At 35.2% G+C, this 25,705-nt stretch overlaps 2 protein-coding genes across 2 annotated transcripts; both read left to right on the forward strand.

Moving 5' to 3' along the window:
• The first annotated feature begins 6,723 nt into the window (after positions 1-6,723).
• LOC138908724 (uncharacterized) lies at positions 6,724-9,089 on the forward strand. The gene has a single exon (XM_070199398.1). It carries the CDS (start codon positions 6,806-6,808, stop codon positions 8,591-8,593), a length of 1,788 nt encoding a protein of 595 aa, XP_070055499.1. The 5' UTR covers positions 6,724-6,805; the 3' UTR covers positions 8,594-9,089.
• Positions 9,090-11,792: 2,703 nt separating this feature from the next.
• Positions 11,793-13,436, forward strand: LOC138907530 (uncharacterized). The gene has a single exon (XM_070198129.1). The coding sequence runs from the start codon at positions 11,793-11,795 to the stop codon at positions 12,933-12,935; it is 1,143 nt and encodes a 380-aa protein (XP_070054230.1). The 3' UTR covers positions 12,936-13,436.
• Positions 13,437-25,705: the final 12,269 nt, after the last annotated feature.

Here is a 25,705-nt window from a genome sequence, read left to right on the forward strand (position 1 = left end):
GGAGAAATCAATCTTGTATCCTGCACACAAGTAAGAAAACGTGAATACACTAAAATAAAAATCGGTTCTTGAATTAGTACTAAAAACTATTTTAAACACTATTGATTGTCAATCCCCGACAGCGGCGCCAAAATTTGACTAGCGCAAAACACAGCACAAAATTATTGCTCGCTAGTTAAAGATAGTATAGTTTAATTATCGTCTCCACAGGGATTGGATTTAAACAGTGTTCAAATAATCTTCAGTCAATTACTATCCAGAAAAATTAATACTTGATTTGATAACTATTACTACGATTAACTACTAAAAATTAAGCAATTAATAATTGATCATAAATGACAGCAGATGAGCAACGAAGAAATATCAATGAGAGAAATAAGGGTAATTGACTAGACATGTGCAAGATAATTGACTCTGGACCCAATTTTTGAGTTAGTTCACTGTATAATACTGTTGATTCTCAGGAATTCAACAAATAATCAGATTATACTTGAAGTTAATATTCCTCTTTTGATTAAATATTATTTTCAGTAATTAATCCAATTGAAGCACGGTAAACAGTTGCAACACTAAAATGATTGTTATGATCTTAAGGGTAACTTCTCACGAATATTTTCCTATTTTCTAGTTCGATTAATAATTCAGGAGGCTCTTTCAGTTACCTACTTGAATCACGAATTTATACTAGAGCATAAGAAATAAAGAAATTCAATATCAAACTCCTCTTTCGATTAAGCAAAATAATAAATAACTCCACAATACGAATTAAAACTCTATTAATTAATTTTAATAATTATCAAGAATCGAATCCTTAATAAAGTTATCAAAACACCATATCTGTCAACTCCCTAATGGAAATTACTCCATAGCAATGGAAAAAGTCATCGCAATAAGTTTTAAGAACAAAGAAAATATCAATGCTAATGATTCGATACAAACTCCCGTATTGCACCGATTGTTGGTGGAAACCTTGATGAATTCTCGAGTCTTCTTCCCTTGGTTGGTTCTCCAATCTTTCGTAGGTCAAAAGTCTGATCAAAAGCATATTTTTTGGTCTATTTATACTCTGTAGGAATGGGCCCGGACGAAACTACCCTCTCCTAGCCGAAACAGGAAATAACTCTGACAAAATTGTACACTCGTGCCACGCCATGCGGCGCGCTTGTGAAGATATTCAGAGAGCTTGCAAAACGCCTGTCAAACCAATTTTACACCGTCGCGCCGCGCCACGCCCCTTGCGGCGCGGCGCGGCGCGCGGTTGTGTCTTTTTCTCAAAGTAAATTGTTTCATCCACTTTATGACATCCAGAGTTGGTTCTCGACCCCCGAACGTGATCCCCACTAATATTTTGGACTTCTACTCAGACTTCAAGGTTCCAACTTGTTCAATTTAGCTCCAAATTTCCTTAATAGCTCGGGATCATTTCCTGCAAGGCATAAAACACGTAATAAATGTAATTCACTATCGTTTAAGCTCAAACACGCGTAAAATGCAATAATTAGAGTGCAATACTATCGCTAAAATACAGATTTCTAGCCTATCATCAATGCACTTTAGGCGTATTCCCCATATCAATGAGTACACATTTTTAAAAATCACATAATATTAGTGTTAAATAATATGTTTGAGTAATAAAATAAAAATTAAAGGGAAAGTGAGTTTAAAAAAATAGGATTTTCAATCACATGTAGTTAGTTCACTAATAAAAAAAACCGTGCCACGCAGAAATCCTCGTATGTCTTATTGTGATTTTCGAGGACTTTATGTGGGAGTATCTTATGAATATTATTGTTATACATATAACCTAATACTTAAGACAAACAAATAACACAAAAATACTTTTATTATGATTCTAGATTTGTGAAAATAACACAAATCAAATTTTTTAATACTTTCATCTTTTTAGAGATTCCGAATAAAGAGATTGGCCCTATAACTCCTATAATAAATTAAGTGACTATGTAAACAACAAATTTTGATATAATACTGTATAAAAAACATAATAACTAAATCCTGAAAATGATGAACATGAGAGATTTGGAGATGAAAAATTATATACAATTACAGTGCGAAATAGTCATGCATATATGCTTAACCAACCGGAAAGCACAAAAAATGATCTGACAATTGATTTGGGCAAACTACAACCCCTTATTAGCTAAACTATAATGCTAAAACATGAGAACTTGAATTGGCTGTTATTAATGTCACAGCGAAAAATTTGCAGCAATGAAAAATGAAAATGTAAAGAGACAAATTGAGTCAAGTAAGCATAAACATGCATTTTAAAAAAGGAAGTTAAACTTGTAAATAAGTAAGCTATACTTTTTGAGATATTTACCCAGTTTTTTACAATTTAAGACATTTTTTTTTTTTGGTCAGGAATTAAGACATTTAATAATCAAGTTTGTGGGAAATTGTTCTTTTCGACTAAATATTTACTCATGCCAACAACAATACAAACTACAAAAGAAAAGGGATCAATTAATATCAATCGAACCCTATAAGGGTGGACATGGAAAGTATTATACTATGTTATGTAGCTTAAATTAAGGAATGATTTATATAAGGTAGTCCCAAAGATTATGACCTCATACACAGTTTAAATGAAGGAAAGATTAAATACGTAAAAATTAATTTAATTTCAAACTACTAAATATTAGCTAGGAGAATAATCAAATGACTAATTTGTCTTATATGAACTCTATTCTAAAAGGATAAAAAAGGCGAACGACATTTTGCTAAAAGCCTTCGTTTTTTTAATATAGTACTAGTCTTATGCTATGCGCGTGTACCCAACTCAATTAGTATTAATATTTTTAAAATTATATAAATATTATATAAAATAATTTATACTCCATATTTAAGTTATAAAATAAAAGCTAAGAAAAAATACCAGTTAAGTGAACAATATTAATTTAGTTAAATGAATAGCAATTTATCAATCTGACTCTTAATATTATATTAAAAATGATATTCCTCATATTTTTTGTTTCTTTTGCTGTCGATTCTCTTCTTAATGGCATAATTTACGTACCCTATTATGTTAATTTAAAAAAATTATTTTACTTGTATGATAAATTGTAGAAGAATTTAATTGGGTTATTTTGCTAATTAGTTAATTCTCAATTATTTGTTCTCAAATAAGAAAATTCTTTGTTTTCTTGTTGATTCGAATTGTTAATGCTAGCTCATACCAAATTTCAAATATTTAGTAATTAATATTTTATCCAATTATATTCTATTTTTAATGGTAAAAAATAATTAATATATTATTTTTAGATTTTTGCGTTTGCAAAACCGATAGTGTTGTTGACTTTTATCAACTACCAATCTATCTCTCTCTCTAATTTACTTTTAGTTTTTTTGTTCTAACTATTGAGCGTGATTTTCAAATATAATACAAGACATCAATAATAAAATATTAATTGAGTTGGAAAGGAGTTCAGTTATAATACAAAATTAATTATAGTTTTTATATATAATGAGATTAATTAATATAGTATTTTGTTGGTTCGAAAATTGGCTAGCGAATGATGAAATAAGCAAACTAATAATAATTATATTAAAACTCAAATACAAAATTTAAGCAGTTACATTTGCACATTACAATTTTTAACAAAGTTTTTGTGTCTCTTCCTAAGAGTTAGCATATTTTCCCAAGTTATTTCTCCAGTGGCGGAGCCAGGATTTTCATCAAGGGGGATCAACATATAAATAAATAAACTCACCAAGAAGTCAAGGGGTGCCAATGCATAGTATATATACATATTTTATAGATAATTACCTAACAACACAGTATAATTTTTCGATAAAGGGGTATCGGTTGAAACCCCTTAAATGCATGTGGCTCCGCCACTGTATTTCTCTTATTATTCCCTTTTTATTGATTATTAAGTTGTAGCATCTTAATTATATTTATTTTCAATAGCTAATTTTTTCTTTAAAAGATAATTATGTGTTGGAGAAATTATATTTTACTATAATCCGTGTTAAATGAAATTACAATCACGTTAGTATATGATACTTTAGATGAACTAAGCATTTAAGATTTTAAAGTTTATTATAAATTTTTCACTTTGACTTTCATAAAATTTACCTTTTTGTCACGATCCGGAATTTCCACCTTCGGGACCATGATGGCGCCTAACTTTTTACTTGCTAGGCAAGCCGGTGTTAGAGGATTCCTTAAACCAATTTTAGTCCATTTCAATAACATAATCTATTAAACTAAATAAAAGCTAAATCTGAAATGCGGAATAATATAAAGCCCATAATATCTGATACAATTCGGATCTGGAATCACAACTCACGAGCTTCTAAGATTTTCTATAACAGAGTCTGAAAGAAATATAACTGTTCTGAATGAAAAGAAACAGTAAAATAGGGGAGATAGAAGGGGATACTAAGGTCTGCGGACACCAACAGATCTACCTTGAGTCTCCAATAAGCAAGTCCAAGCTGCTAAGCCTCACGATCAGCTAGGACCGGTACCAAAATATGCACAAGAAGTGTAGAATATAGTATGAGTACAACCGACCCCATGTACTCTGTAAGTGTCGAGCCTAACCTCGACGAAGTAGTGACGAGACTAAGGCGGATCACTCACACTACAACATGTATGCAATATAAATAATATAGACAGAAAAAGAGAATACATAACAAAATAAAGCAATCAATTGAAGTAAAAGCTACAGCTTCAGGAATAAGTCAGCGACGTTCATAATTTACCAATCCTTAAGTGTAAAAGGAAATACCGTAAAACTATCACAGCTCAGAGGAATATAAACACACAGGTTGTTGCGGCGCACAACCCGATCCCACCGAACGTCACATAATCCTCCCTTATTTTCTCGTAACAATATTAACAACAATGAGTATATATATAAGTGTTGCGGCGCGTAAACCCGATCCCACCATATCACAATATCATAATCATAGTTGACCCTTATTCCACCAAAACAATCCACCCTTATTACACCTGTTGCGGCATACAACCCGATCCCACCGTACAGTATAGATTCACCCTTATTCCACCTCATCATACCACCCTTATTTCACATGTTGCGGCGTGCAACCCGATCCCACCGTATCAATATCAAGTACTTAATATGCACAGTAAAACTTGCAATTAAATCACGGAAAAGCCTTTACAATCCCTAAACACCAAACTAAAACAAAAAGGAAGCCTTGTACAACATAATAATCCATATAAGTAATACTGCACAGCGAGGCCAATTCAGAATTCACCACTACAAGATACAAATAAACCAACTTGAGAAAATAGTAGGAGATCATGAAACTATGAAAAGATCTAATATCATAAACAGTATGAAACACTAACTAACATCTAGCAATTAGGCATGAGAACACATTTAGAGCATGTAACAATTAAGACACGGAAAGAGATAAATTAAGAAAAAGCGGAAAAACAGGTAATTCGGTGATGCATAAGCACTCGTCACCTCACATATACGCCGCTCACATGAAATCCACATAGCACATAGTCTGAGGGTTCCTAATTCCCTCAAAGAAAGGTTAGACACAACACCTACCTCGCTCCAAAGACCACTCAATGCTCAACCACAACTTTGCCTCTCAAACAAGCCTCTAAACCAATAGAATCTAACAAATTACCAACCAAACAATTCAAATTAAGCCTTAGGAACTACCCACGATTGCAAAGAATTCAATTTAGGCTATTTTTAAAAAGTCAACCCTCGGGCCCGCTTGGTCCAATCCCGAAGTTCGAACCAAAACCCGATTACCCATTCACCCCCGAGTCCGGTTATATAATTTATTTTGGAATCCGACCACAATTTGAGGTCTAAATCCCCAATTTACAAAAATCCTTATTTCTACCCAAAACCTCCAATTTTCACCATAAAAACAAACGATTTTTGGTTGAAATCTTAGGAAATATAGTGAAAACTTGAAAGAAACTAGTTTAGAATCACTTACCAATGATTTGGGGAAGTTATTTTGTTTTGAAAACTTGAAGAATGAGCAAACATCCCGTCTAACTCAAGTTTTACCCAGCTGCAGATGTCGCAGTTGCGACCTGGGGTTCGCAAATGCGAACCCTGCAAATGCAAACCCCACAAATGCGAAGAATTCATCACAATTGTGAATCTCATCACATCTCTGCATTCATCGCAATTGCGATGAAATGTTCGTAAATGCGAACACTGGTCCTCCACAAATGCGACCATTTGATCGCATTTGCGATCACTGCCTCAACTCGTCCTACTTCGCAAATGCGTAGCATTCGTCGCAAATGCGAACATCATGTTACACAGCTACTCTTCACAAATTCGATGAGTAGCTCGCAAATGCGAACCCATCAGAGGTCGCAAATGCGATGCCTGATCTCGCTAATGCGAGATCAGAGGCCTGCACCAGAACTGAAACACCAGCAACATTTTCTAAGTCCAATTTCACTCCCCAGCCTATCTAAAACTCACCCGAGCCCTCAGAGCTGTAAACCAACTATGCACACAAGTCTAAAAATATCATACAAACTTGCTCGTGCGAACAAATCGCCAAAATAATACCTAGAACTACGAATTGAACGCCAAATCAAATGAAATTTTTAAAAAAACTTTGATTGATACACTATACCAATTATAATTGATAAAAATAATAAAAAATTAACAAGTAAAAATCCTAAAAAAGAAAAGAAAACAATAACAAAATTACAGGAATTATATAAAGAATATAAAACCACGAAAAAGGACAAATTAATAAACAAAATGTCAAAACTAGAATATAAGTATATCTTACAACTTAAGATTAAACATAAAATATGAATAAAGAAGAATTTGCGGTAGACGAAAAAACATACGAAAATTTGGATGGATTAAAAATAAAAATAATAACTTCAAATATAGGAAGAAGATATAAGAAAGTAGGAGAAAACATATATTTAATGTTAGAAAAAGAAACTGCAAGATTAGAAGATAGTTTAACAGCAATGACAAGAATAATAAAAGAAAATGAAGAAATTGATAGGAAAAATGAAATTGAAAAAATTAGGCAACAAGCTAAAAAAGAATTACAGCAAGTGGAAGAAAACAAAAACACCAGGATAATGGAATTAGAAAAAGAATTAGCAATATTAAAAGAATTGTATGAAAACAAACAGAGAGAAAGAGAAAAGAAAAAAGAATTAGAGCAAGAAGAAAGATTGAAGGAAGAAATAGAAAAATTTAGGGAAAAATTAAAAGAGGACATAGAAGTAAAACTTGAAGAAATAAATGAAACTAATAATGAAAATGAACAGAATACAGAAAGTTCAGAAGATTCAGAAATAAGTGAAACATATACAGAACTTATAACTAAAACAAATAACATAATAAATCCAGAAATATATGCCGGAGATATAAGCGAAAAACCAAGTACATCAAAAGAAAGAAAATACAAACAAACAATACCAACATATTACAATAATAATTATGAACGAAGTGACAGAAGTAAAGTATTATGGGATAAAAGATTAAACAGAAAATGGACACCAAAAACAATAAATGAACAATATAACTTTTTGGACTTAGATTGCGTAGAAGACGTTAATAAAATAATACAACTATGGGTAGGATATATATCAAAACAATTAATAGATAATAAAATACCAATTCCAGAAGCACCAGGATATATAGAAAGGACAATAATAGGAACAGTAAAATTATGGATACAAAATCTAAATGATGAAAGTATAAAAGCATTAAGAAGTAATAAAAAATTCGATGGTGAATCAGCTACAACAACTATAGACATATTAATAAAATATGAATTAGCTATAAGAAATGAATTTAGTAGTATGACAACAGAAATAGAAGAGCAACAAAAAGAAAAAACAGTAAGTAGAAATCTAATGAACAAACTAGCTATATGTAACATGTGTTACATAGACGAATATACGTGTGCATTTAAAGAATATTACTATAAAGGAACATATAGTGTTGAAGAAGGAAAAGAAATCAGAAAAATATACTTTACAAAATTACCAGAACCTTTTAGTTCTAAAATAATAAGAGATTGGGAAAAAGCAGGATTAGAAGATACCTTAGGAGCTAGAATTAGATATTTAAAGAATTGGTTTATAGAATTATGTGAAAAACATAAAGAAGAAATTAAAATGGAAAAAACACTGATAAAAAACCTTACATGTTGTAAAATTAAAACTGCACCCCAGTTTGGATGTACAGATAATTATTATAAAAAGAAAAATTATAAAAGAAAATATAAAAAATATAGAAGAAATAAGTTAAAATATAAGTATAAAAACCCGAGGAAAAGATATTATATAAAAGATTACAAAAGAAAAAGACCATATAGAATTAAGAAAAAATTATCCGAATGTACTTGTTACAATTGTGGAAAATTAGGACACCTAGCCAAAGATTGTAAATTACCTAGAGACCCTAAAAAGAAACAAATAACAGAAATTAACACTGATAATGAAGAATACATGCAACTAGACTATATAGATTATGAATTAGATAGTGAAGATAGTATTTATGAATTAGAACCTGAATTAGAAACAGAAATAGAATCAGAAAAAGAACTATCAGATATAGAGGAAAATGACTGAAAACGATATACAAATAATAAGCAGAGAAGAATATAAGGATGAAGAATCAAGTGAACAAAAAGTAATATTTGATAATGATATTTTTGAAAAAATAAAAGGAAAAGATTTAGATTTAAGCATCGGTAAAATATTAGAAGTACCAACAATAAAAAACTGGTTCAAAATTAAAAAAGAAGAATATTATGTAATAAGTCAAAAAGAACATATAATAGATTGTAAATATACTAGAGGAAAAGCTAAAATACCTATAATAAATAAAAGAACAATAAATAAAGAAATTCAGAATATAAAAGCAAAAAATCCGATCAAATATGTACACTTAGGAGGAACAGAAATACTTATAAAAGCCTGTTTTAGAGAAGGGATAGATACACCAATAGAAATATATTTAGCAGATGATAGAATAGTACAACCTATAGAAAAGAGTATAATTTGTGCAATAAAAGGAAATTTGATATACCAAAAATTTAAATTTATAATTAGTGCTAACTATACAGTAGCATTAAAAGATGCTAATATAGATAAATCACTAGTATTGTACTGGAAAATGTCAGGAATAGAGCTGGCACCAGGAAGTAAAATATTTACAGCAAAATGTAAAAATTTATATATATTAACAACCAATCACAAAATAACAGCACGAAATAAGATTGAAAAAATAAAGATAGAAAACCCATTTGATAGTATAATATCAGTCATAGACAATAATGATTATAGTTACAAAGATATAGATATGGAAGGAGATTTAGAAATAGTAAGAGAAAGACTAAGCACATCTAAAAGAATAAATTATGAATCCCCACAAACTACATCTTCAAGAGCAAGTACCTCGAGAAGATTAGAATATACAAACCCACAAAGATTAATAAAAGAACCGGAGTTACACAACTATTATATAACAGGAGTAATAGATCAAAGAAAATACCTAATAATGATAAATACTGGACAAGAAGACAATTATATAACTAAAGAACTAGTTAAAGAAAGTGAAATAATAACTACAGAAACAATATGCCCAGGATTACCTAAAAATTTGGTAGGAACAGAAGAAATAACAAAGAAGGAACTAATTATTGGAGGAATCCCAGTAGAAATAGAATTTAATATTTACCAAGGAAATGAAAATATTACCTTAGGAATAAAATGGTTAGAAACAGTTAAACCATATAACCTAGGAGATAGACATCTTATAATAACATATAAAAATAAGAAAATAACAATTGAAAGAACCTTAACATGACAAAAATATATATACTAGCAAAAATAATAATAGAAGGATATTACAGCAGATATTATACACCCATGATAGATACAGGAGCAGGAGTAAATGTATGCAGACATAACTGTTTACCTGAAGATAAATGGAAAAAATTATTAACACCTATTGTGGTAACAGGATTTAACAATGAAGGAAGCTTGATAACGCAAAAAGCAAAAAATATAAAAATACAAATATGGGATAAAATACTAACTATGGATGAAATATATAGTTATGAATTTACAAATAAAGATATATTAATAGGAATGCCCTTTTTAGATAAATTATACCCACATATAATAACAAAAACTCATTGGTGGTTTACTACACCATGCAAACAAAAAATAGGAGCAAAAAGAGTAAGAAATAAAATAAGAAAAACAACACCGTGGATTAAAGGAAGTGAAAAGGTAACCCAAAAATTAGAAAATGAAAAAATAAATGAGCAACAAATAGAATTAATAATATTTGCTATAAATAAGATAAAAATAATTCAAGACAAATTAGAATCATTATATAATGAAAATCCCCTTCAAGGATGGGATAAACATAAAACGAAAGTAAAAATAGAATTAATAGATGAAAATAGTATAATAACACAGAAACCATTAAAATATAATTTTAATGATCTAGAAGAATTCAAAATGCATATAAAAGAACTATTAAAAAATAATTATATACAGGAAAGTAATAGTAAACATAATAGCCCAGCATTTATAGTAAATAAACATAATGAGCAAAAAAGAGGTAAAAGTAGAATGGTAATAGATTATAGGAATTTAAATGCAAAAACAAAAACATATAATTACCCGATACCAAATAAAATATTAAAAATAAGGCAAGTACAAGGATATAATTACTTCAGTAAATTCGATTGTAAATCAGGATTTTATCACCTAAAATTAGAAGAAGAATCTAAAAAATTAACAGCTTTTACAGTACCACAAGGATTTTATGAATGGAACGTTTTACCATTTGGATATAAAAATGCACCAGGAAGATACCAACATTTTATGGATAGCTATTTTAATCAATTAGAAAACTGTATAATCTACATAGACGATATACTACTATACTCAAGGACACAAGATCAACATATAAAATTATTAGAAAAATTCATACATATAATAGAATCCTCAGGAATTAGCCTTAGTAAAAATAAGGCAGAAATACTTAAAAATCAGGTGGAATTCTTAGGAATTCAAATAGATAAAAATGGAATTAAAATGCAAACACATATAGTACAAAAAATAATAAATTTAAATGAAACCCTAGATACAAAAAAGAAATTACAATCATTCTTAGGATTAGTTAACCAAGTTAGAGAATATATACCTAAATTGGCAGAAAATTTAAAACCTTTACAGAAAAAATTAAAGAAAGATATAGAATATCACTTTGATGAAAAAGACAAAACATATATACAAAAAATAAAAGATATGTGTAAAAAATTACCAAAACTATATTTTCCAGATGAAAATAGAGAATTTATATATATAGTAGAGACAGACTCAAGTAACCATAGTTATGGAGGAGTACTTAAATACAAATATAAGGATGAAAAAATAGAACATCACTGTAGATATTATTCAGGATCATTTACGGAACCACAGTTAAAATGGGAAATAAATAGAAAAGAATTATTAGCTTTATATAAGTGTTTATTATCGTTTGAACCATATATAGTATATAACAAATTTATTGTTAGAACAGATAACACACAAGTTAAATGGTGGATAACCAAAAAGGTACAAGACTCAGTTACAACGAAAGAAATACGAAGACTCGTATTAAATATACTAAATTTCACATTTACAATAGAAATAATTCCTACTGACAAGAATGTGATTGCAGATTACTTATCAAGACAAAAGTACACAAACAAATGAAGAAGAAACTACACAAGACCTATTTTCAATACTTACTACACTATCACTACAAATGACGGAAGTAGAAAAGAGGTTGCAGATTATAGAAGCAAAAAACCTAAGCCAGCAGCATGGCTCAAAACATGCGGAACTAAGCCAGCAGCATGGCTCAAAACATGCGGACCTAGGAGGTGACGTTGGGAAACACCTAAAAACCCAAAACCTACAAACTAACACTATTTTACATACAGCTGCAGGTACATCAACATCAGCAATAAGAAAAGGAAAACATACAAATACAAATATGAACGCCATGTTCAACAAGCCATATACCCCAAAATCCCAAAATCCTTTGACACCATCACCACAAACAACTAGCTATAGAGAAAGCTTAAACCAGGAAAAACAAACCTACGATTATATTACCAACAGCTATATACAAAATATCCACAAGATTCAAACCTTTTTAAACCTAAATCCGAGATCAAAAACAATCCAAAACCCAAAAACAGACTATATAACACAACCATTACAAGGATACAACCGACTGATTGCCCAACCAGGGACGAATGCAAATTTAGTTAAAACATGTTACAATTACGGACTATTAAGTACAGTGTACACACAAACCGGACAAGAAATAGCTACAATACCAGAGCTATATAGTGCCTTTACTACCTACAAGAGAATCACCAAAGGAGACCTATTTTATATAAAATTTTATGTAGCACCAGCAGAGATACTCTATAACGAGATAAAACCAATAATCCAAGTTATTAAATTAGGACTAACTAGAGAAATGATTATCCCAGAAAATGTACAAATACAACCAGAAATACCCAAACCTGATATACCAGCATTCTACTCAAACAAAAGAATTATAGGACTATCAACCATTCTAAGTGAACTAGTCAACAATTATGTAGAAGAAAAACCTATTTGGGGATACCAATCCCGAGAACACACGATGATCTACACCCATTCAAAAAACCTAAGGGAAAACGACATGGAAGAGATACGGAGATGGATTAAAACATTAATCCAACCAGAAGAAGCACCCATTACAAGAGCTATTAGAGGAGAATTTATTTCTCAAAACTTAATGACAAGATACTGCAAACAAATTAGTCCAATCTACTCAGAGCACATATGTTCGAAATGTCAAGGAGAGAAAAACATAGTTCCAGAAATCAAATTTGAAGAAGAAGAAAACTAAAAAGATACGCAACAAAATATCAAGAAAGAGACAAAGGAATCTTACAACAAAAGCTACAAGACAAAAACAAAAGGACAGCTAGCAGGATCGGCAGGACCCAAGAAGAAGCAGAAAATGACATAAAGAAAAAAGCTATGTAATTATTAAAGCAACTTTTGACTTTATGTAAATTATTTTCCGTCTTTTAGTTTTTAAGTTGTTGTTGTGAGTCCCACTTTATCACTACCACTGTCAGTGGAAAAACTGTTGGGAACGCGTCTTTTACTTTAATTTTAGACCGTCCAAGTGTAAAGTTAGGAGGACGATGTTTGGATTAGTTTCCGTTATAAATAGACAGCCCTTAAGGCTTAGAGGGACACACCTTACCTTACCCCTTTCACATCCTTCTGAAAAAACTCTCTTGTAACCTCTCTTGTAAAAATCTATTCAGTGAAATAAATTAACATCTTTAATCTATGGAGCAATCCAAACCTATGAAAGAAGAAATCCCCGATATACAGTATCAAGTAAGTTTTTTTTAAAATATGTATAGCTAAATACATATATTCCTGAAATCTCTAGATTATCATAATTGTTATCATGTTATAACTGTTATTTAGAATAATTTTAGTAAGTTTGCCATGAATAATTATGCTGAGAGTAGTTTAAGCCCAGACTATGCCATCCTAAGGGTGAAACCAGTAAGGCAGAAGGCCGTGGTAGGGAAGTAACCAGAGTTGAGGCGCTGTTAGGGTAAAACGATTGAAGCAAAAAATCATGGTAGTGACTAAAAGAATTGTTCTTAATAACTTGTTATAGGATGACGATAAACATGATAAACGAAGAGATTAAAGGAATATTTTTAGCCAAAACATCAAACAAAAATGGATCATCCTTACATCTTAGATAACACTGATGAATATAAAATAACCATTTTACACATACTTAGATCACTAAATAATGATATCAAAAATATAATATTTGACAAATTACTTATGAACGAAATACTAGAACTAATGACCCAACAATGGTATGATTTAGCAGAATTATCTGACTTAGAAGAAGAGAATACAATAAGCCTATCTGAATTTGATATACTTACAGAGGATATATATTCAGACTAGATGAACCTAACAGAAACCCGAAAAATAATAGAATTACAAGAACATAGATTACATCAAAATATGCAATTATATCAAGAATCTAAAGATCTAATCTTTTTAGAACATATAAGAGATAATATAAAACAATTAAAAGAACTACATAATAAGGATAAACTAGAAAAACTAAATATAAACAAATTAATAACATTCTTCCAACTCCAAAAAATTAATATAAACGAATATATAGAAACAGGAGAAATAGAATATGTAGAATATATAACAAATTGTAAAATAGAAATATCAAAATTAGAATCTATAATAAGAGAATATTATGATTAAGCATGATAAATCAAGAATATTTACCATACTGGATAGAAATTACGGAAAAAATAGAAGCTTTAGAACAACAACTAAAATTAACAATCAATACTTACTTAATAACAAAGGATATAGACCTTCTGATAAATATACAACAAGACATAACGGAAATATTAAAAATAAAACCGTTACAAACAGAATATTACAATAAAATATTTACAATATAAAAATAGTCATAAATACAACAAATCCACTAAAGACTAAACAAAAATATAATCTGAACCACTTTTAAAGAATGATAGAAAAATACAGAATAACTACTTACATGACAAAAAGAATGCTAGAAAAATATAAAATACTAGTCCTATATTTTATCAAAGAATTAAAACCTACTGACATAAAAATAGATATTTGGGAAAAAATACTTAAATACGAAAAAGAAGTAGAAGACCCACAAAATACATACGATTTGGTAGAAGAATATTCAGACTTATGAAGATTTATGAACAAAAGCTAATCGGAGCTAAATCCGACCCACAAACCCCCCAAATCCGTTTCTCACCAAATTTGACAGGCAAGTCATAAATATAGTATTTGACCTATACCGAGTTTCAGAACCAAAATACGGACCTGATATCCAAAAATTCAAACATTGGTCAAACATTTCAAATTCCTTAAGCCTTTAACTTTCAAATTTCTACAAAGTGCGATAACTCGGGCTAGGGACTTCCGAATTTGATTCCGGGCTTACGTCCAAGTCCCAAATCACGATACGGACCAACCGAGACCGTCAAAATATGAATCCAGCTTTGTTTGCTCAAAATGTTGATCAAAGTCAACTCAAATAGATTTCAAGGCAAAGTTTCATATTTTTCTCCGTTTTTCACATAAAAGCTTTTCGGATAGACGCCCGGACTGGGCACACAAATTGAGATAGGCTAAACTGAGGTATTTAAGGCTTTGAAACACAGAATTGGGTTCTAAAACATAAGATGGCCTATCGGGTCATCACATTCTCTACCTCTAAAATAATCGTCCGTCCTCGAACAGACATTGAAAAGTACCTGGGCTGGTGAAAAGGTGGGGATATCTAGTCCGCATGTCCGACTCGGACTCCCAAGTAGCTTCCTCGACGGGCTAACCTCTCCACTGCACTCAGACTGAAGGATAACTCTTCGACCTCAACTGACAAACCTGCCGAGCTAGAATAGCAACCGACTCCTCCTCGTAAGTCAAATCCTTGTCCAACTGGACAGAGCTGAAATCTAACACATGGGACGGATCATCGTGATAATTTCGGAACATGGACACATGGAACATCGGATGAACTGCTGATAAACCCGGTGGAAACGCAAGCCATCTCTCCCACTCTCTCAAGTATCTCGAAAGGCCCGATATACCGAGGGCTCAACTTACCCTTCTTTCCAAACCTCATCACACCCTTCATGGGTGATACCAGGAGCAACACTCTCTCTCTGACCATGAATACAACATCACGAACTCTAGGGTCGGCATAACTCTTCTGCCTGGACTGAGCTGTGCGAAGTCAATCCTGAATAATCTTGTCCTTATCCAAGGCATCCTGTACTAAATCTGTACCCAACAACTGAGCCTCCCCCGACTCGAACCACCCAACTGGCGACCGGCACTGCCTACCGTATAATGTCTCAAAGGGAGCCATCTGAATGCTCGACTTGTAGCTGTTGTTGTAAGCAAACTCCGTAAGTGGCAAAAACTGATCCCAAGAACCTCTAAAGTTTATAACACAAGCGCGAAGCATATCCTCTAATATCTGAATAGTGCGCTCGGACTGTCCGTCCGTCTGAGGATGTAATGTTGTGCCCAACTCACATTATACTGCTTTCCAAAAGTGCGAGTTGAACTGCATACCTCGATCAGAAATGATAGACATGTGCACACCGTTAAGATGGACGATCTCGCGGATGTAAATCTCTGCTAACCGCTTGGAAGAATAGGTAAATGCCACAGGAATGAAGTACACTGACTTGGTCAGCCTATCCATAATGACCCAAACTGCATCGAACTTCCTCTGAGTTCATGGGAGTCCAACAACGAAATCCATAGTGATACGCTCTCACTTCCACTCAGGAATCTCCAAGTTCTGAAGCAAACCACTAGGTATTTGATGCTCACACTTTACGTGCTGACAATTTAGACACCGAGCTACATATGCAACTATGTCCTTCTTCATTCTCCTCCACCAATAATGTTGCCGCAAGTCCCGATACATCTTGGCGGCACCTGGATGAATAGAATAACAGGAACTGTGAGCCTCCTCAAGAATTAACTCACGAAGTCCATCCACATTAGGCACACAAATATGACCATGCATCCTCAAAACTCCATCATCTCCAACAGTAACTTGCTTGGCACCACCGTGTCGCACTGTGCCCTTAAGGACCAACAAATGAGGGTCGTCATACTGCCCAATCTTTGATGCGCTCAAACAAAGAAAACCGAGCGACTGTACATGCTAGAACACGGCTGGGATCTGCAATATCCAACCTCACAAACTGGTTGGCCAAAGTCTGAACATATGATGCAAGCGACCTCTCACCGACTGGAATAAATGCAAGATTGCCCATACTCGCTGCCTTTCTACTCAAGGCATCGGCCACCATATTGGCCTTCCCGGGATGATACAAGATGGTGATATCATAGTCTTTCAATAGTTCCAACCACCTCCTCTGCCTCAAATTGAGATCCTTTTGCTTGAACAAATACTGAAGGCTCCGATGATCCGTGACAACCTCACACGACACACCATAAAGATAGTGCCTCCAAATCTTCAGCACATGAACAATGGCTACCAACTCTAAGTCCTGGACAGGGAATTCTTCTCGAGAACCTTCAACTGCCACGACGCATATGAAATCACCCTACCCTTCTGCATCAATACTACACCGAGCCCAACACGGGACGCATCACAATATACCGTATAAGATCCTGAACCTGTGGGAAACACCAACACCAGCGCTGTAGTCAAAGCAGTCTTGAGCTTCTGAAAGCTCACCTCACACTCATCTGACTATCTGAATGGGGCACGCTTATGGGTCAACCTGGTCAATGGGACTGCTATAGATGAGAACCCCTCCACAAACCGACGGTAATAACCCGCCAACCCTAAGAAACTCCGGATCTCTGTGGCTGAAGTGGGTCTAGCCAGTTCTGAACTGCCTCAATCTTCTTAGGGTCTACCTGAATACCCTCTGCTAATACAACATGCCCCAAGAAAGCGACTGAATCCAACCAAAGCTCTCACTTTGAAAACTTAGCATATAATTGGTTGTCTCTCAGAGTCTGAAGTACAATCTGAAGATGTTGCTCGTGCTTCCCTCGACTGCGGGAGTAGATCAAGATATCATCAATAAACACAATCACAAAGGAGTCCAAATAAGGCTTGAACACTCGGTTCATCAGATCCATAAATGCTGCTGGGGCATTTGTCAACCCAAAGGACATCACTAGAAACTCATAATGCCCGTACCATAAATGCTGCTGGGGCATTTGTCAACCCAAAGGACATCACTAGAAACTCATAATGCCCGTACCGAGTTCGAAAAGCTGTCTTAGGGACATCGGATGTCCTAATCATCAACTGATGGTAGCCAGACCTCAAATCAATCTTTGAAAACACCTTGGCACCCTGAAGCTGATCAAATAAGTCATCAATCCTCGGCAATGGATATTTGTTCTTGATGGTGACTTTGTTTAACTGCCAATAATCTATTCACATCCTCATCGATCCATTGTTCTTCTTCACAAATAACACAGGTGAACCCCAGGGCGAGACACTAGGTCTAATGAAGCCCTTATCAAGGATATCCTGCAACTACTCCTTCAATTCTTTCAACTCTGGCGGGGCCATACGGTATGGCGGAATGGAAATGGGCTGAGTGCCCGGAGCCAAATCAATACGAAAATCAATATCCCTGTCGGGTGGCATCCCCGGCAAGTGTTCAGGAAACACCTTTGGAAACTCACGAACAACTGGTACTGAATCCATGGAAGGAACCTCCGCACTAGAATCGCGAACATAAGCCAAATAAGCTAGACACCCCTTTTCGACCATATGCCGAGCCTTCACATAAGAGATAACTCTGCTGGTAGAATGGCCAGGAGTCCCTCTCCACTCTAATCGAGGCAACCCTGGCAAGGCTAAGGTCACCATCTTGGCATGACAATCCAATATAGCATGATAAGGTGACAACCAATTCATACCCAAAATGACATCGAAATCAACCATATCGAGAAGTAGAATATCTACACTAAGCTCAAGACTCCCAATGGTGAATACACATGAATAATAAATGCGGTCTACAACAATAGCATCCCCCACAGGTGTGGACACATACACAGGAGCACTCAAAGAATCACGAGGCACAACCAAATATGAAGCAAAATAGGATGACACATAGGAGTAAGTAGAACCCGGATCAAATAGAACTGAAGTATCTCTACTGCAAACTGAAACAATACCTGTGATAACAATGTCAGATGACTCAGCCTCAGGCCTGGCTGGAAAAGCATAACATCGGGGATAGGCCCCACCAGTCTAAACTACGTCTTTGGGACGGCCTCTAGCTGGCTGGTTTCCACCTCTAACGGCCTGACCTCCACCTCTAACAATTCGTCCCCTACCTCTGGCTGCCTGACACCTGCCTCTGGCTGGCTGAGCAGGCGGTGTAGCAACTGGTGCCGAGACCATGGCACGAGAACCTTGATGTTGTGGCGCGATGCCCAATAATCTCGGGCAGGTCCTCCTGGAATGCCCATAACCACCACACTCGAAACATCCATCCTGGTGTTGTGGCAACGAAAACTGAGACTGAACCGAACGGGCTGGATAACCACGGTAATAACTCTGAATAGGAGGTGCACTGATAGGAGCTGGTGGTGCACTCTAGGCTGGCTGTCCAGAATGAGGCACATAAGGACCACGACTCCCTGAAGCACTGAATGAAATGGCCTGGGAGTATGGCCTCTACCAAAAGTACCCCTGCCTTCAGATGAGGCATCGCTGAACGCACCGGAATGATGAGGTCTCTTGTCAGACCCCTGACCTCCCTGAGCAAGAACCATCTCGACTCGCCTGGCGACATTGGCAGTCGTCTGAAAAGGAATCTCATTCTCAGTCTCCTTAGCCATCTGCAATCTGATAGGCTAAGCAAGTATCTCAATAAACCTCCTCACCCTCTCTTTCTCTCTCTCTCTCGGTAGGAAGTAGAAGAAGAGCATGATGAGCCAAATCCACAAAACGGGTCTCATACTGAGTAATAGTCATACTGCCCTGCTGGAGACGCTCGAACTGACGACGATTCTCCTCTCTCAATGTGATAGGGAGGAACTTCTCCAGGAAGAGCTGAGAGAACTGGTCCCATGTAGGAGCAGGCGACCCAGCTGGTCTGATCAACAAATAATCTCTCCACCATTTCTTGGCGGAACCAGTCATCTGAAATGCGGCAAAATCGACCCCATTGGTCTCCACTATACCCATGTTCCGCAGTACCTCATGACAGTTGTCAAGATACTCCTGGGGGTCCTCTGAAGATGCACCACTGAAGTGAACTGGAAAGAGCTTAGTAAACCTATCCAATCTCCATAAAGCCTCAGAAAACATAGCTGATCCATCACCGGCCTGTGCCGCAACAACCGGCTGAACTACTCCGACTGGCTGAGCTACTGGAGTCTGATACTGGGGAGCCATCTACTCTGTAGCGGGAGTAGTGGGAGTTTGTGCTCCTCCCCCAGCCTGAGAGGGGGATGGTGCCATTGGAAATGTACCAGCCTGGGCCACACTCTCCTAAGGCCCACCAAATAGACCAAAGCGTCCTAAAGTACTGGGGTGGCGATGAACCCCTCTGGAACCTGAGCTGGACCGACAGGAACATTTGGGGTTGGAACCTCCTCATCAAACTCTACCCGAGGCTCCATTGTTGGTGCTGGTGCTGCTGCTCGGGCTCTGGGCTGAGCTCTGCCCCTGCCTCGGCCTCTGGCACGGCCTCAGCCTCGACCTCTGCTCCTCGTAGGAGCTGCCACTAGGGGATCTAGCTGCTGCTCAACTAAAGATGCAGTACGTTTTCTCGCCATCTGCAAGAGAATAAGAGTAGAAGAGTTCAATTAGCATTGAGAGAAACAAATCGCACGACAGAGAAGAATAGAAGTGAAATCTGTTCCTAAACTTCATAGCCTCCGAAAGATAAGTACAGACGTCTTCGCACCGATCCTCCAGACTCTATTAAGCCTGCTCGTGAATTGTGAGACCTAGGCAACCTAGTGCTCTGATACCAACTTGTCACGACCCAAAATTCCCACCTTCGGGACCGTGATGGCGCCTAACATTTTACTTGCTAGAAAAGCCGGTGTTAGAGGATTCCTTAAACCAATTTTAGTCCATTTCAATAACAGAATCAATTAAACTAAATAAAACCTAAAACTGAAATGCGGAATAACATAAAGCCCATAATATCTGATACAATTTGGATCTGGAGTTACAACTCACGAGCTTCTAAGATTTTCTACAACAGAGTCTGAAAGAAATACAACTATTCTGAATCAAAAGAAACAGTAAAATAGGGGAGATAGAAGGGGACACCAAGGTCTGCGGACACCAACAGATCTACCTTGAGTCTCCAATAAGAAAGTCCAAGCTGCTAAGCCTCACGATCAACTAGGACCGGTACCAAAATCTGCACAAGAAGTGCAGAGTGTAGTATGAGTACAACCGACCACATGTACTCTGTAAGTGCCGAGCCTAACCTCGACGATGTAGTGACGAGGCTAAGGCGGGTCACTCACACTACAACCTGTATGCAATATAAATAATATAGACAGAAAAAGAGAATATATACCGAAATAAAGTAGTCAATTGAAAGTAATAGCTACAACTTCAGGAATAATTCATCGGCGTTCAGAATTTACCAATCCTTAAGTGCAAAAGGAAATACCATAAAACTATCACAGCTCAGAGGAATATAAACACACAGGTTGTTGCGCCGCGGAACCCGATCCCACCGACCGTCATATAATCCTCCCTTATTTCCTTGTAACAATATTAATAACAATGAGTATATATATAAGTGTTGCGGCGCGCAACCCGATCCCACCATATCACAATATCATAATAATAGTGAACCCTTATTCAACCAAAACAATCCACCCTTATTACACATGTTGCGGCATGCAACCCGATCCTACCGTACAATATAGATTCACCCTTATTCCACCTCATCATACCACCCTTATTTCACCTGTTGCGGCGTGCAACCCGATCCCACCATATCAATATCAAGTACTTAATATGCACAGTAAAACTTACAATTCAATCACTGAAAAGCCTTTACAATCCTTAAACACCAAACTAAAGCAAATAGGAAACCTTGTACAACATGATAATCCACATAAGCAATACTACACAGCGAGGCCAATCAAGAATTCACCACTAGAAGATATAAATAAACCAACTTGAGCAAATAGTAGAAGATCATGAGACTATGGAAAGATCTAATATCATAAACAAGATAAAACACTGACTAACAGGTAGCAATTAGGCATGGGAACACATTTAGAGCATGTAACAATTAAGACAGGGAAAGAGATAATTTAAGAAAAAGCGGGAAAACAGGGAAAACAGGTAATTTGGTGGCGCATAAGCACTCGTTACCTCGCATATACGCCGCTCATATGAAATCCACATAGCACATAGTCCGAGGGTAGCTAATTTACTCAAGTCAAGGTTAGACATAACACTTACCTCGCTCCAAAGACCACTCAATGCTCAACCATAGTGTTGCCTCTCAAACAAGCCTCCGAACCAATAGAATCTAGCAAATTACCAACCAAACTATTCAAATTAAGCCTTAGGAACTACCCACGATTGCAAAGAATTCAATTTAGGCCATTTTTGAAAACGTCAACCCCGGGGCTCGCATGGTCCAATCCCGAAGTTCGGACCAAAACCCGATTACCCATTCACCCCGAGCCCGGTTATGTAATTTATTTTGGAATCCGACCTAAATTTGAGGTCTAAATCCCCAATTTCCACCATGAAAACAAAAGATTTTTGGTTGAAATCTTAGGAAATGTAGTGAAAAATTGAAAGAAACTAGTTTAGAATCACTTACCAATGATTTTGGGAAGAAAAGTTCTTTGAAAAATCGCCTCTAGGATTTTCTTGTTTTGAAAATTTGAAGAATGAGCAAAAATCCCGTCTAAGTCAAGTTTTACCCAGCTGCAGATGTCGCATTTGTAACCTGGGGTTTCCAAATGCGAACCCCGTAAATGCGAAGAATCCATCGCAATTGCGAAGCTCATCACATCTCTGGATTCATCGCAATTGCGATGGATTCTTCGCAAATGCGAACACTGGTCCTCCGCAAAGGCGACCATTTGATCGCATTTGCGATCACTGCCCCCACTCGTCCCACTTCGCAAATGCGAAGCATTCGTCGCAAATGCGAACATCATGTGGCCCAGCTACACTTCGCAAATGCGATGAAAAGCTCGCAAATGCGAACCCATTAGAGGTCGCAAATGCAATGCCTGATCTCGCAAATGCGAGATCATAGGCCTACACCAGAACTGAAACACCAGCAACATTTTCTAAGTCCAATTTCACTCTGTAGCCTATTCAAAACTCACCCGAGCCCTCGGGGCTCTAAACCAACTATGCACACAAGTCTAAAAATATCATACGAACTTGCTCGTGCGATCAAATCGACCAAATAACACCTAAAACTACGAATTGAATACCAAATCAAATAAAAATTTTAAGAAAACTTTAAAACTTCTATTTTCACAACCGGACGTTCGAATCACGCCAAACCAACTCTGTTTCTCGCCAAATTTGACAGTCAAGTCATAAATATAGTATTGGACCTATACCAGGTTTTGGAACCAAAATACGGACCCGATATCCAAAAATTCAAACATTGGTCAAACATTTCAAATTCATTAAGCATTTAACTTTCAAATTTTGAAAAAGTGCGATAACTCGGTCTAGGGACTTCTGAATTTGTTTCCGGGCATACACCCAAGTCTCAAATTATGATACGGACCCATCGGGACCGTCAAAATACGAATCTAAGTCTGTTTGTTCAGAACGCTGTCAAATGGATTTCAAGGCAAAATTTCATATTTTTCTCAGTTTTTAACATAAAAGCTTTCCAGAAAGACGCCCACACTGCGCACGCAAAATGAGAAAGACTAAACAGAGGTATTTAAGGCTTCGGAACACAGAATTAAGTTTTAAAACATAAGATGGCCTATCGGGTCATCACACTTTTCAACCAAAAAGGTAAGAACTCGTATCCCAAATCTTGTTCCTTCTAAAAATAAAGTATCGTTGGAGTTAAAACTATTGCCCAAGCAATCTAGTTCTTCGGAAGGTAAAAGTCCTTTTTTTAATGTTAAAAATTAATTCAAGAGAATAATGTGTGATTGAAAATTTGTTTTTAGTGATAAAGAAATATTAATTGAGTAGGAAATGAGTTTATATAAGGTAAAATCTTAATTGAAAACTTCTAATCTAATCAAATAAGAAAAAACTTAATAAGTAAAATCTTAGTTATTTTAAAGTCCTATATATTAGGAATTTACTTTAAATGACAATTTTATCCAATATAAAATCTGCTTTTAAAGGGTAAAAAAGGCGAACAATATTTTGCTAAGGGCCTTCGTGCTTTTAATATAACTAGTTTCTTCGCACGTGTATATCCAGTTACGTAGAATAATATTAATATTATTAAAATAACTTTGAGTAAATGAATGATGTTCTGACCTTATCATAGAATCGTACACCATTTTAAAAAATTATTTCAATAAGTAAAACAAAACTTTGAGCAAGCTCTGACCTTCTTTGACACGACCCAAAATTCCACCACAGGTGTCGTGATGGCACCTAGTTTCTAAGACTAGGTAAGCCGATTTACATTACATTTCTAAGTCATTTTTTTATAGAATCTGAATTAAATAGATAATCAAAACCAACAGCGGAATAAATATGAATATAACAACCTCCCAAGATTGGTAGTACTGAGTCACGAACTCTAGCTGAATACATGAAATGATCTCAAGGATCGAATACTCAATACTGTTTGATTAATAATTAACAGTACAATAAAATAAAAAGACTTCAAGGGACTGCGACGACCAAGCAGCTCTACCTTGAATCCTTGCGATCACATTTTAACTTTGTCCGAGTCCGATAGCTCCAATACATGGCTCTGCACAAAAATGTGCAGAAGTGTAATATGAGTACGCCATGGTCGGTACCCAGTAAGTATCAAGACTAACCTTAGTGGAGTAGAGATGAGGTACAGTCAAGACACTCACTCGTCTAATAGCTTGTGCAATAAGATATACAAAATAATATGAAACAAATAACAATAAGGGCAACAAGAACACCATCAATAATGCTCAACAATTTATAAATATAAGTACACCCAATTAAATCAAGTATTTCAAATAAATATCTATCACATATAATTCTTCCGAATAAATTTATTTCAAATATAATTCCTTCAAATGAATATCTTTCGAATGTAATTCTTTCAAATAAATCTTTTTGAATAAAATCATTCCAAATCAATATTTTGAATATAATTCTTTCAATTAAAAAGTCACCATGTGATACTTTTCATAATCATACAACTATGGGTCTAAGCCCATTTTTATATTTTTCATAAACACAAGACTCAACCCACTTTCATATTTCCACGGCACACGGGTCCGAAATTTAACTCAAAAATCGCCTGTGGGACCCACGTCTCAAAATCCGACGAAACTCACAAAATCCAACCCATTTAATTAAGAGTTCATCCATACCAATTTTATCAAATTCCAATAACAACTCGACCTCCAAATCTTAAATTTTCGTTTTTGGAAAATTTTTCAAAAAACATGATTTTTCTTCCATAAATTCATGGATTTATGATGTAAATGAGTATGGAATCATGAAATATAATCAATATAGGATAAGGAACACTTACCCCAATATTTTCCCGTAAAAATCGCCCAAAAATCGCCCAAGAACCGTGTTCCAAAAATCCAAAACGAAATGAAGGAAATGACTATTTTTGGTCCTTAAGTTTCTGTCCATCCGTCACTAAGTCCATTTTCCATCACTAAAAGTCCATACCAAAATTTGCTTGTACCAGCCTTCATTCAATCAATCATAACTTTATGTACAAATGTCTAAATGATGAATAGTTTAACTTTTTGAAAACTAGAATCAAAAGACTACAGCTTTCGTGTTTTGACAATTTTCTGATTCTTTATGAATTATGAGATATAAGCTTCCAAAGTAGGCTCCATGCATCAAATATTTCTGGCGAAACTGCTCTACCAGCA

This window comes from Nicotiana tomentosiformis, chromosome 3 (assembly GCF_000390325.3).
Source record: "Nicotiana tomentosiformis chromosome 3, ASM39032v3, whole genome shotgun sequence".
NCBI classification, from domain to species: domain Eukaryota; kingdom Viridiplantae; phylum Streptophyta; class Magnoliopsida; order Solanales; family Solanaceae; genus Nicotiana; species Nicotiana tomentosiformis.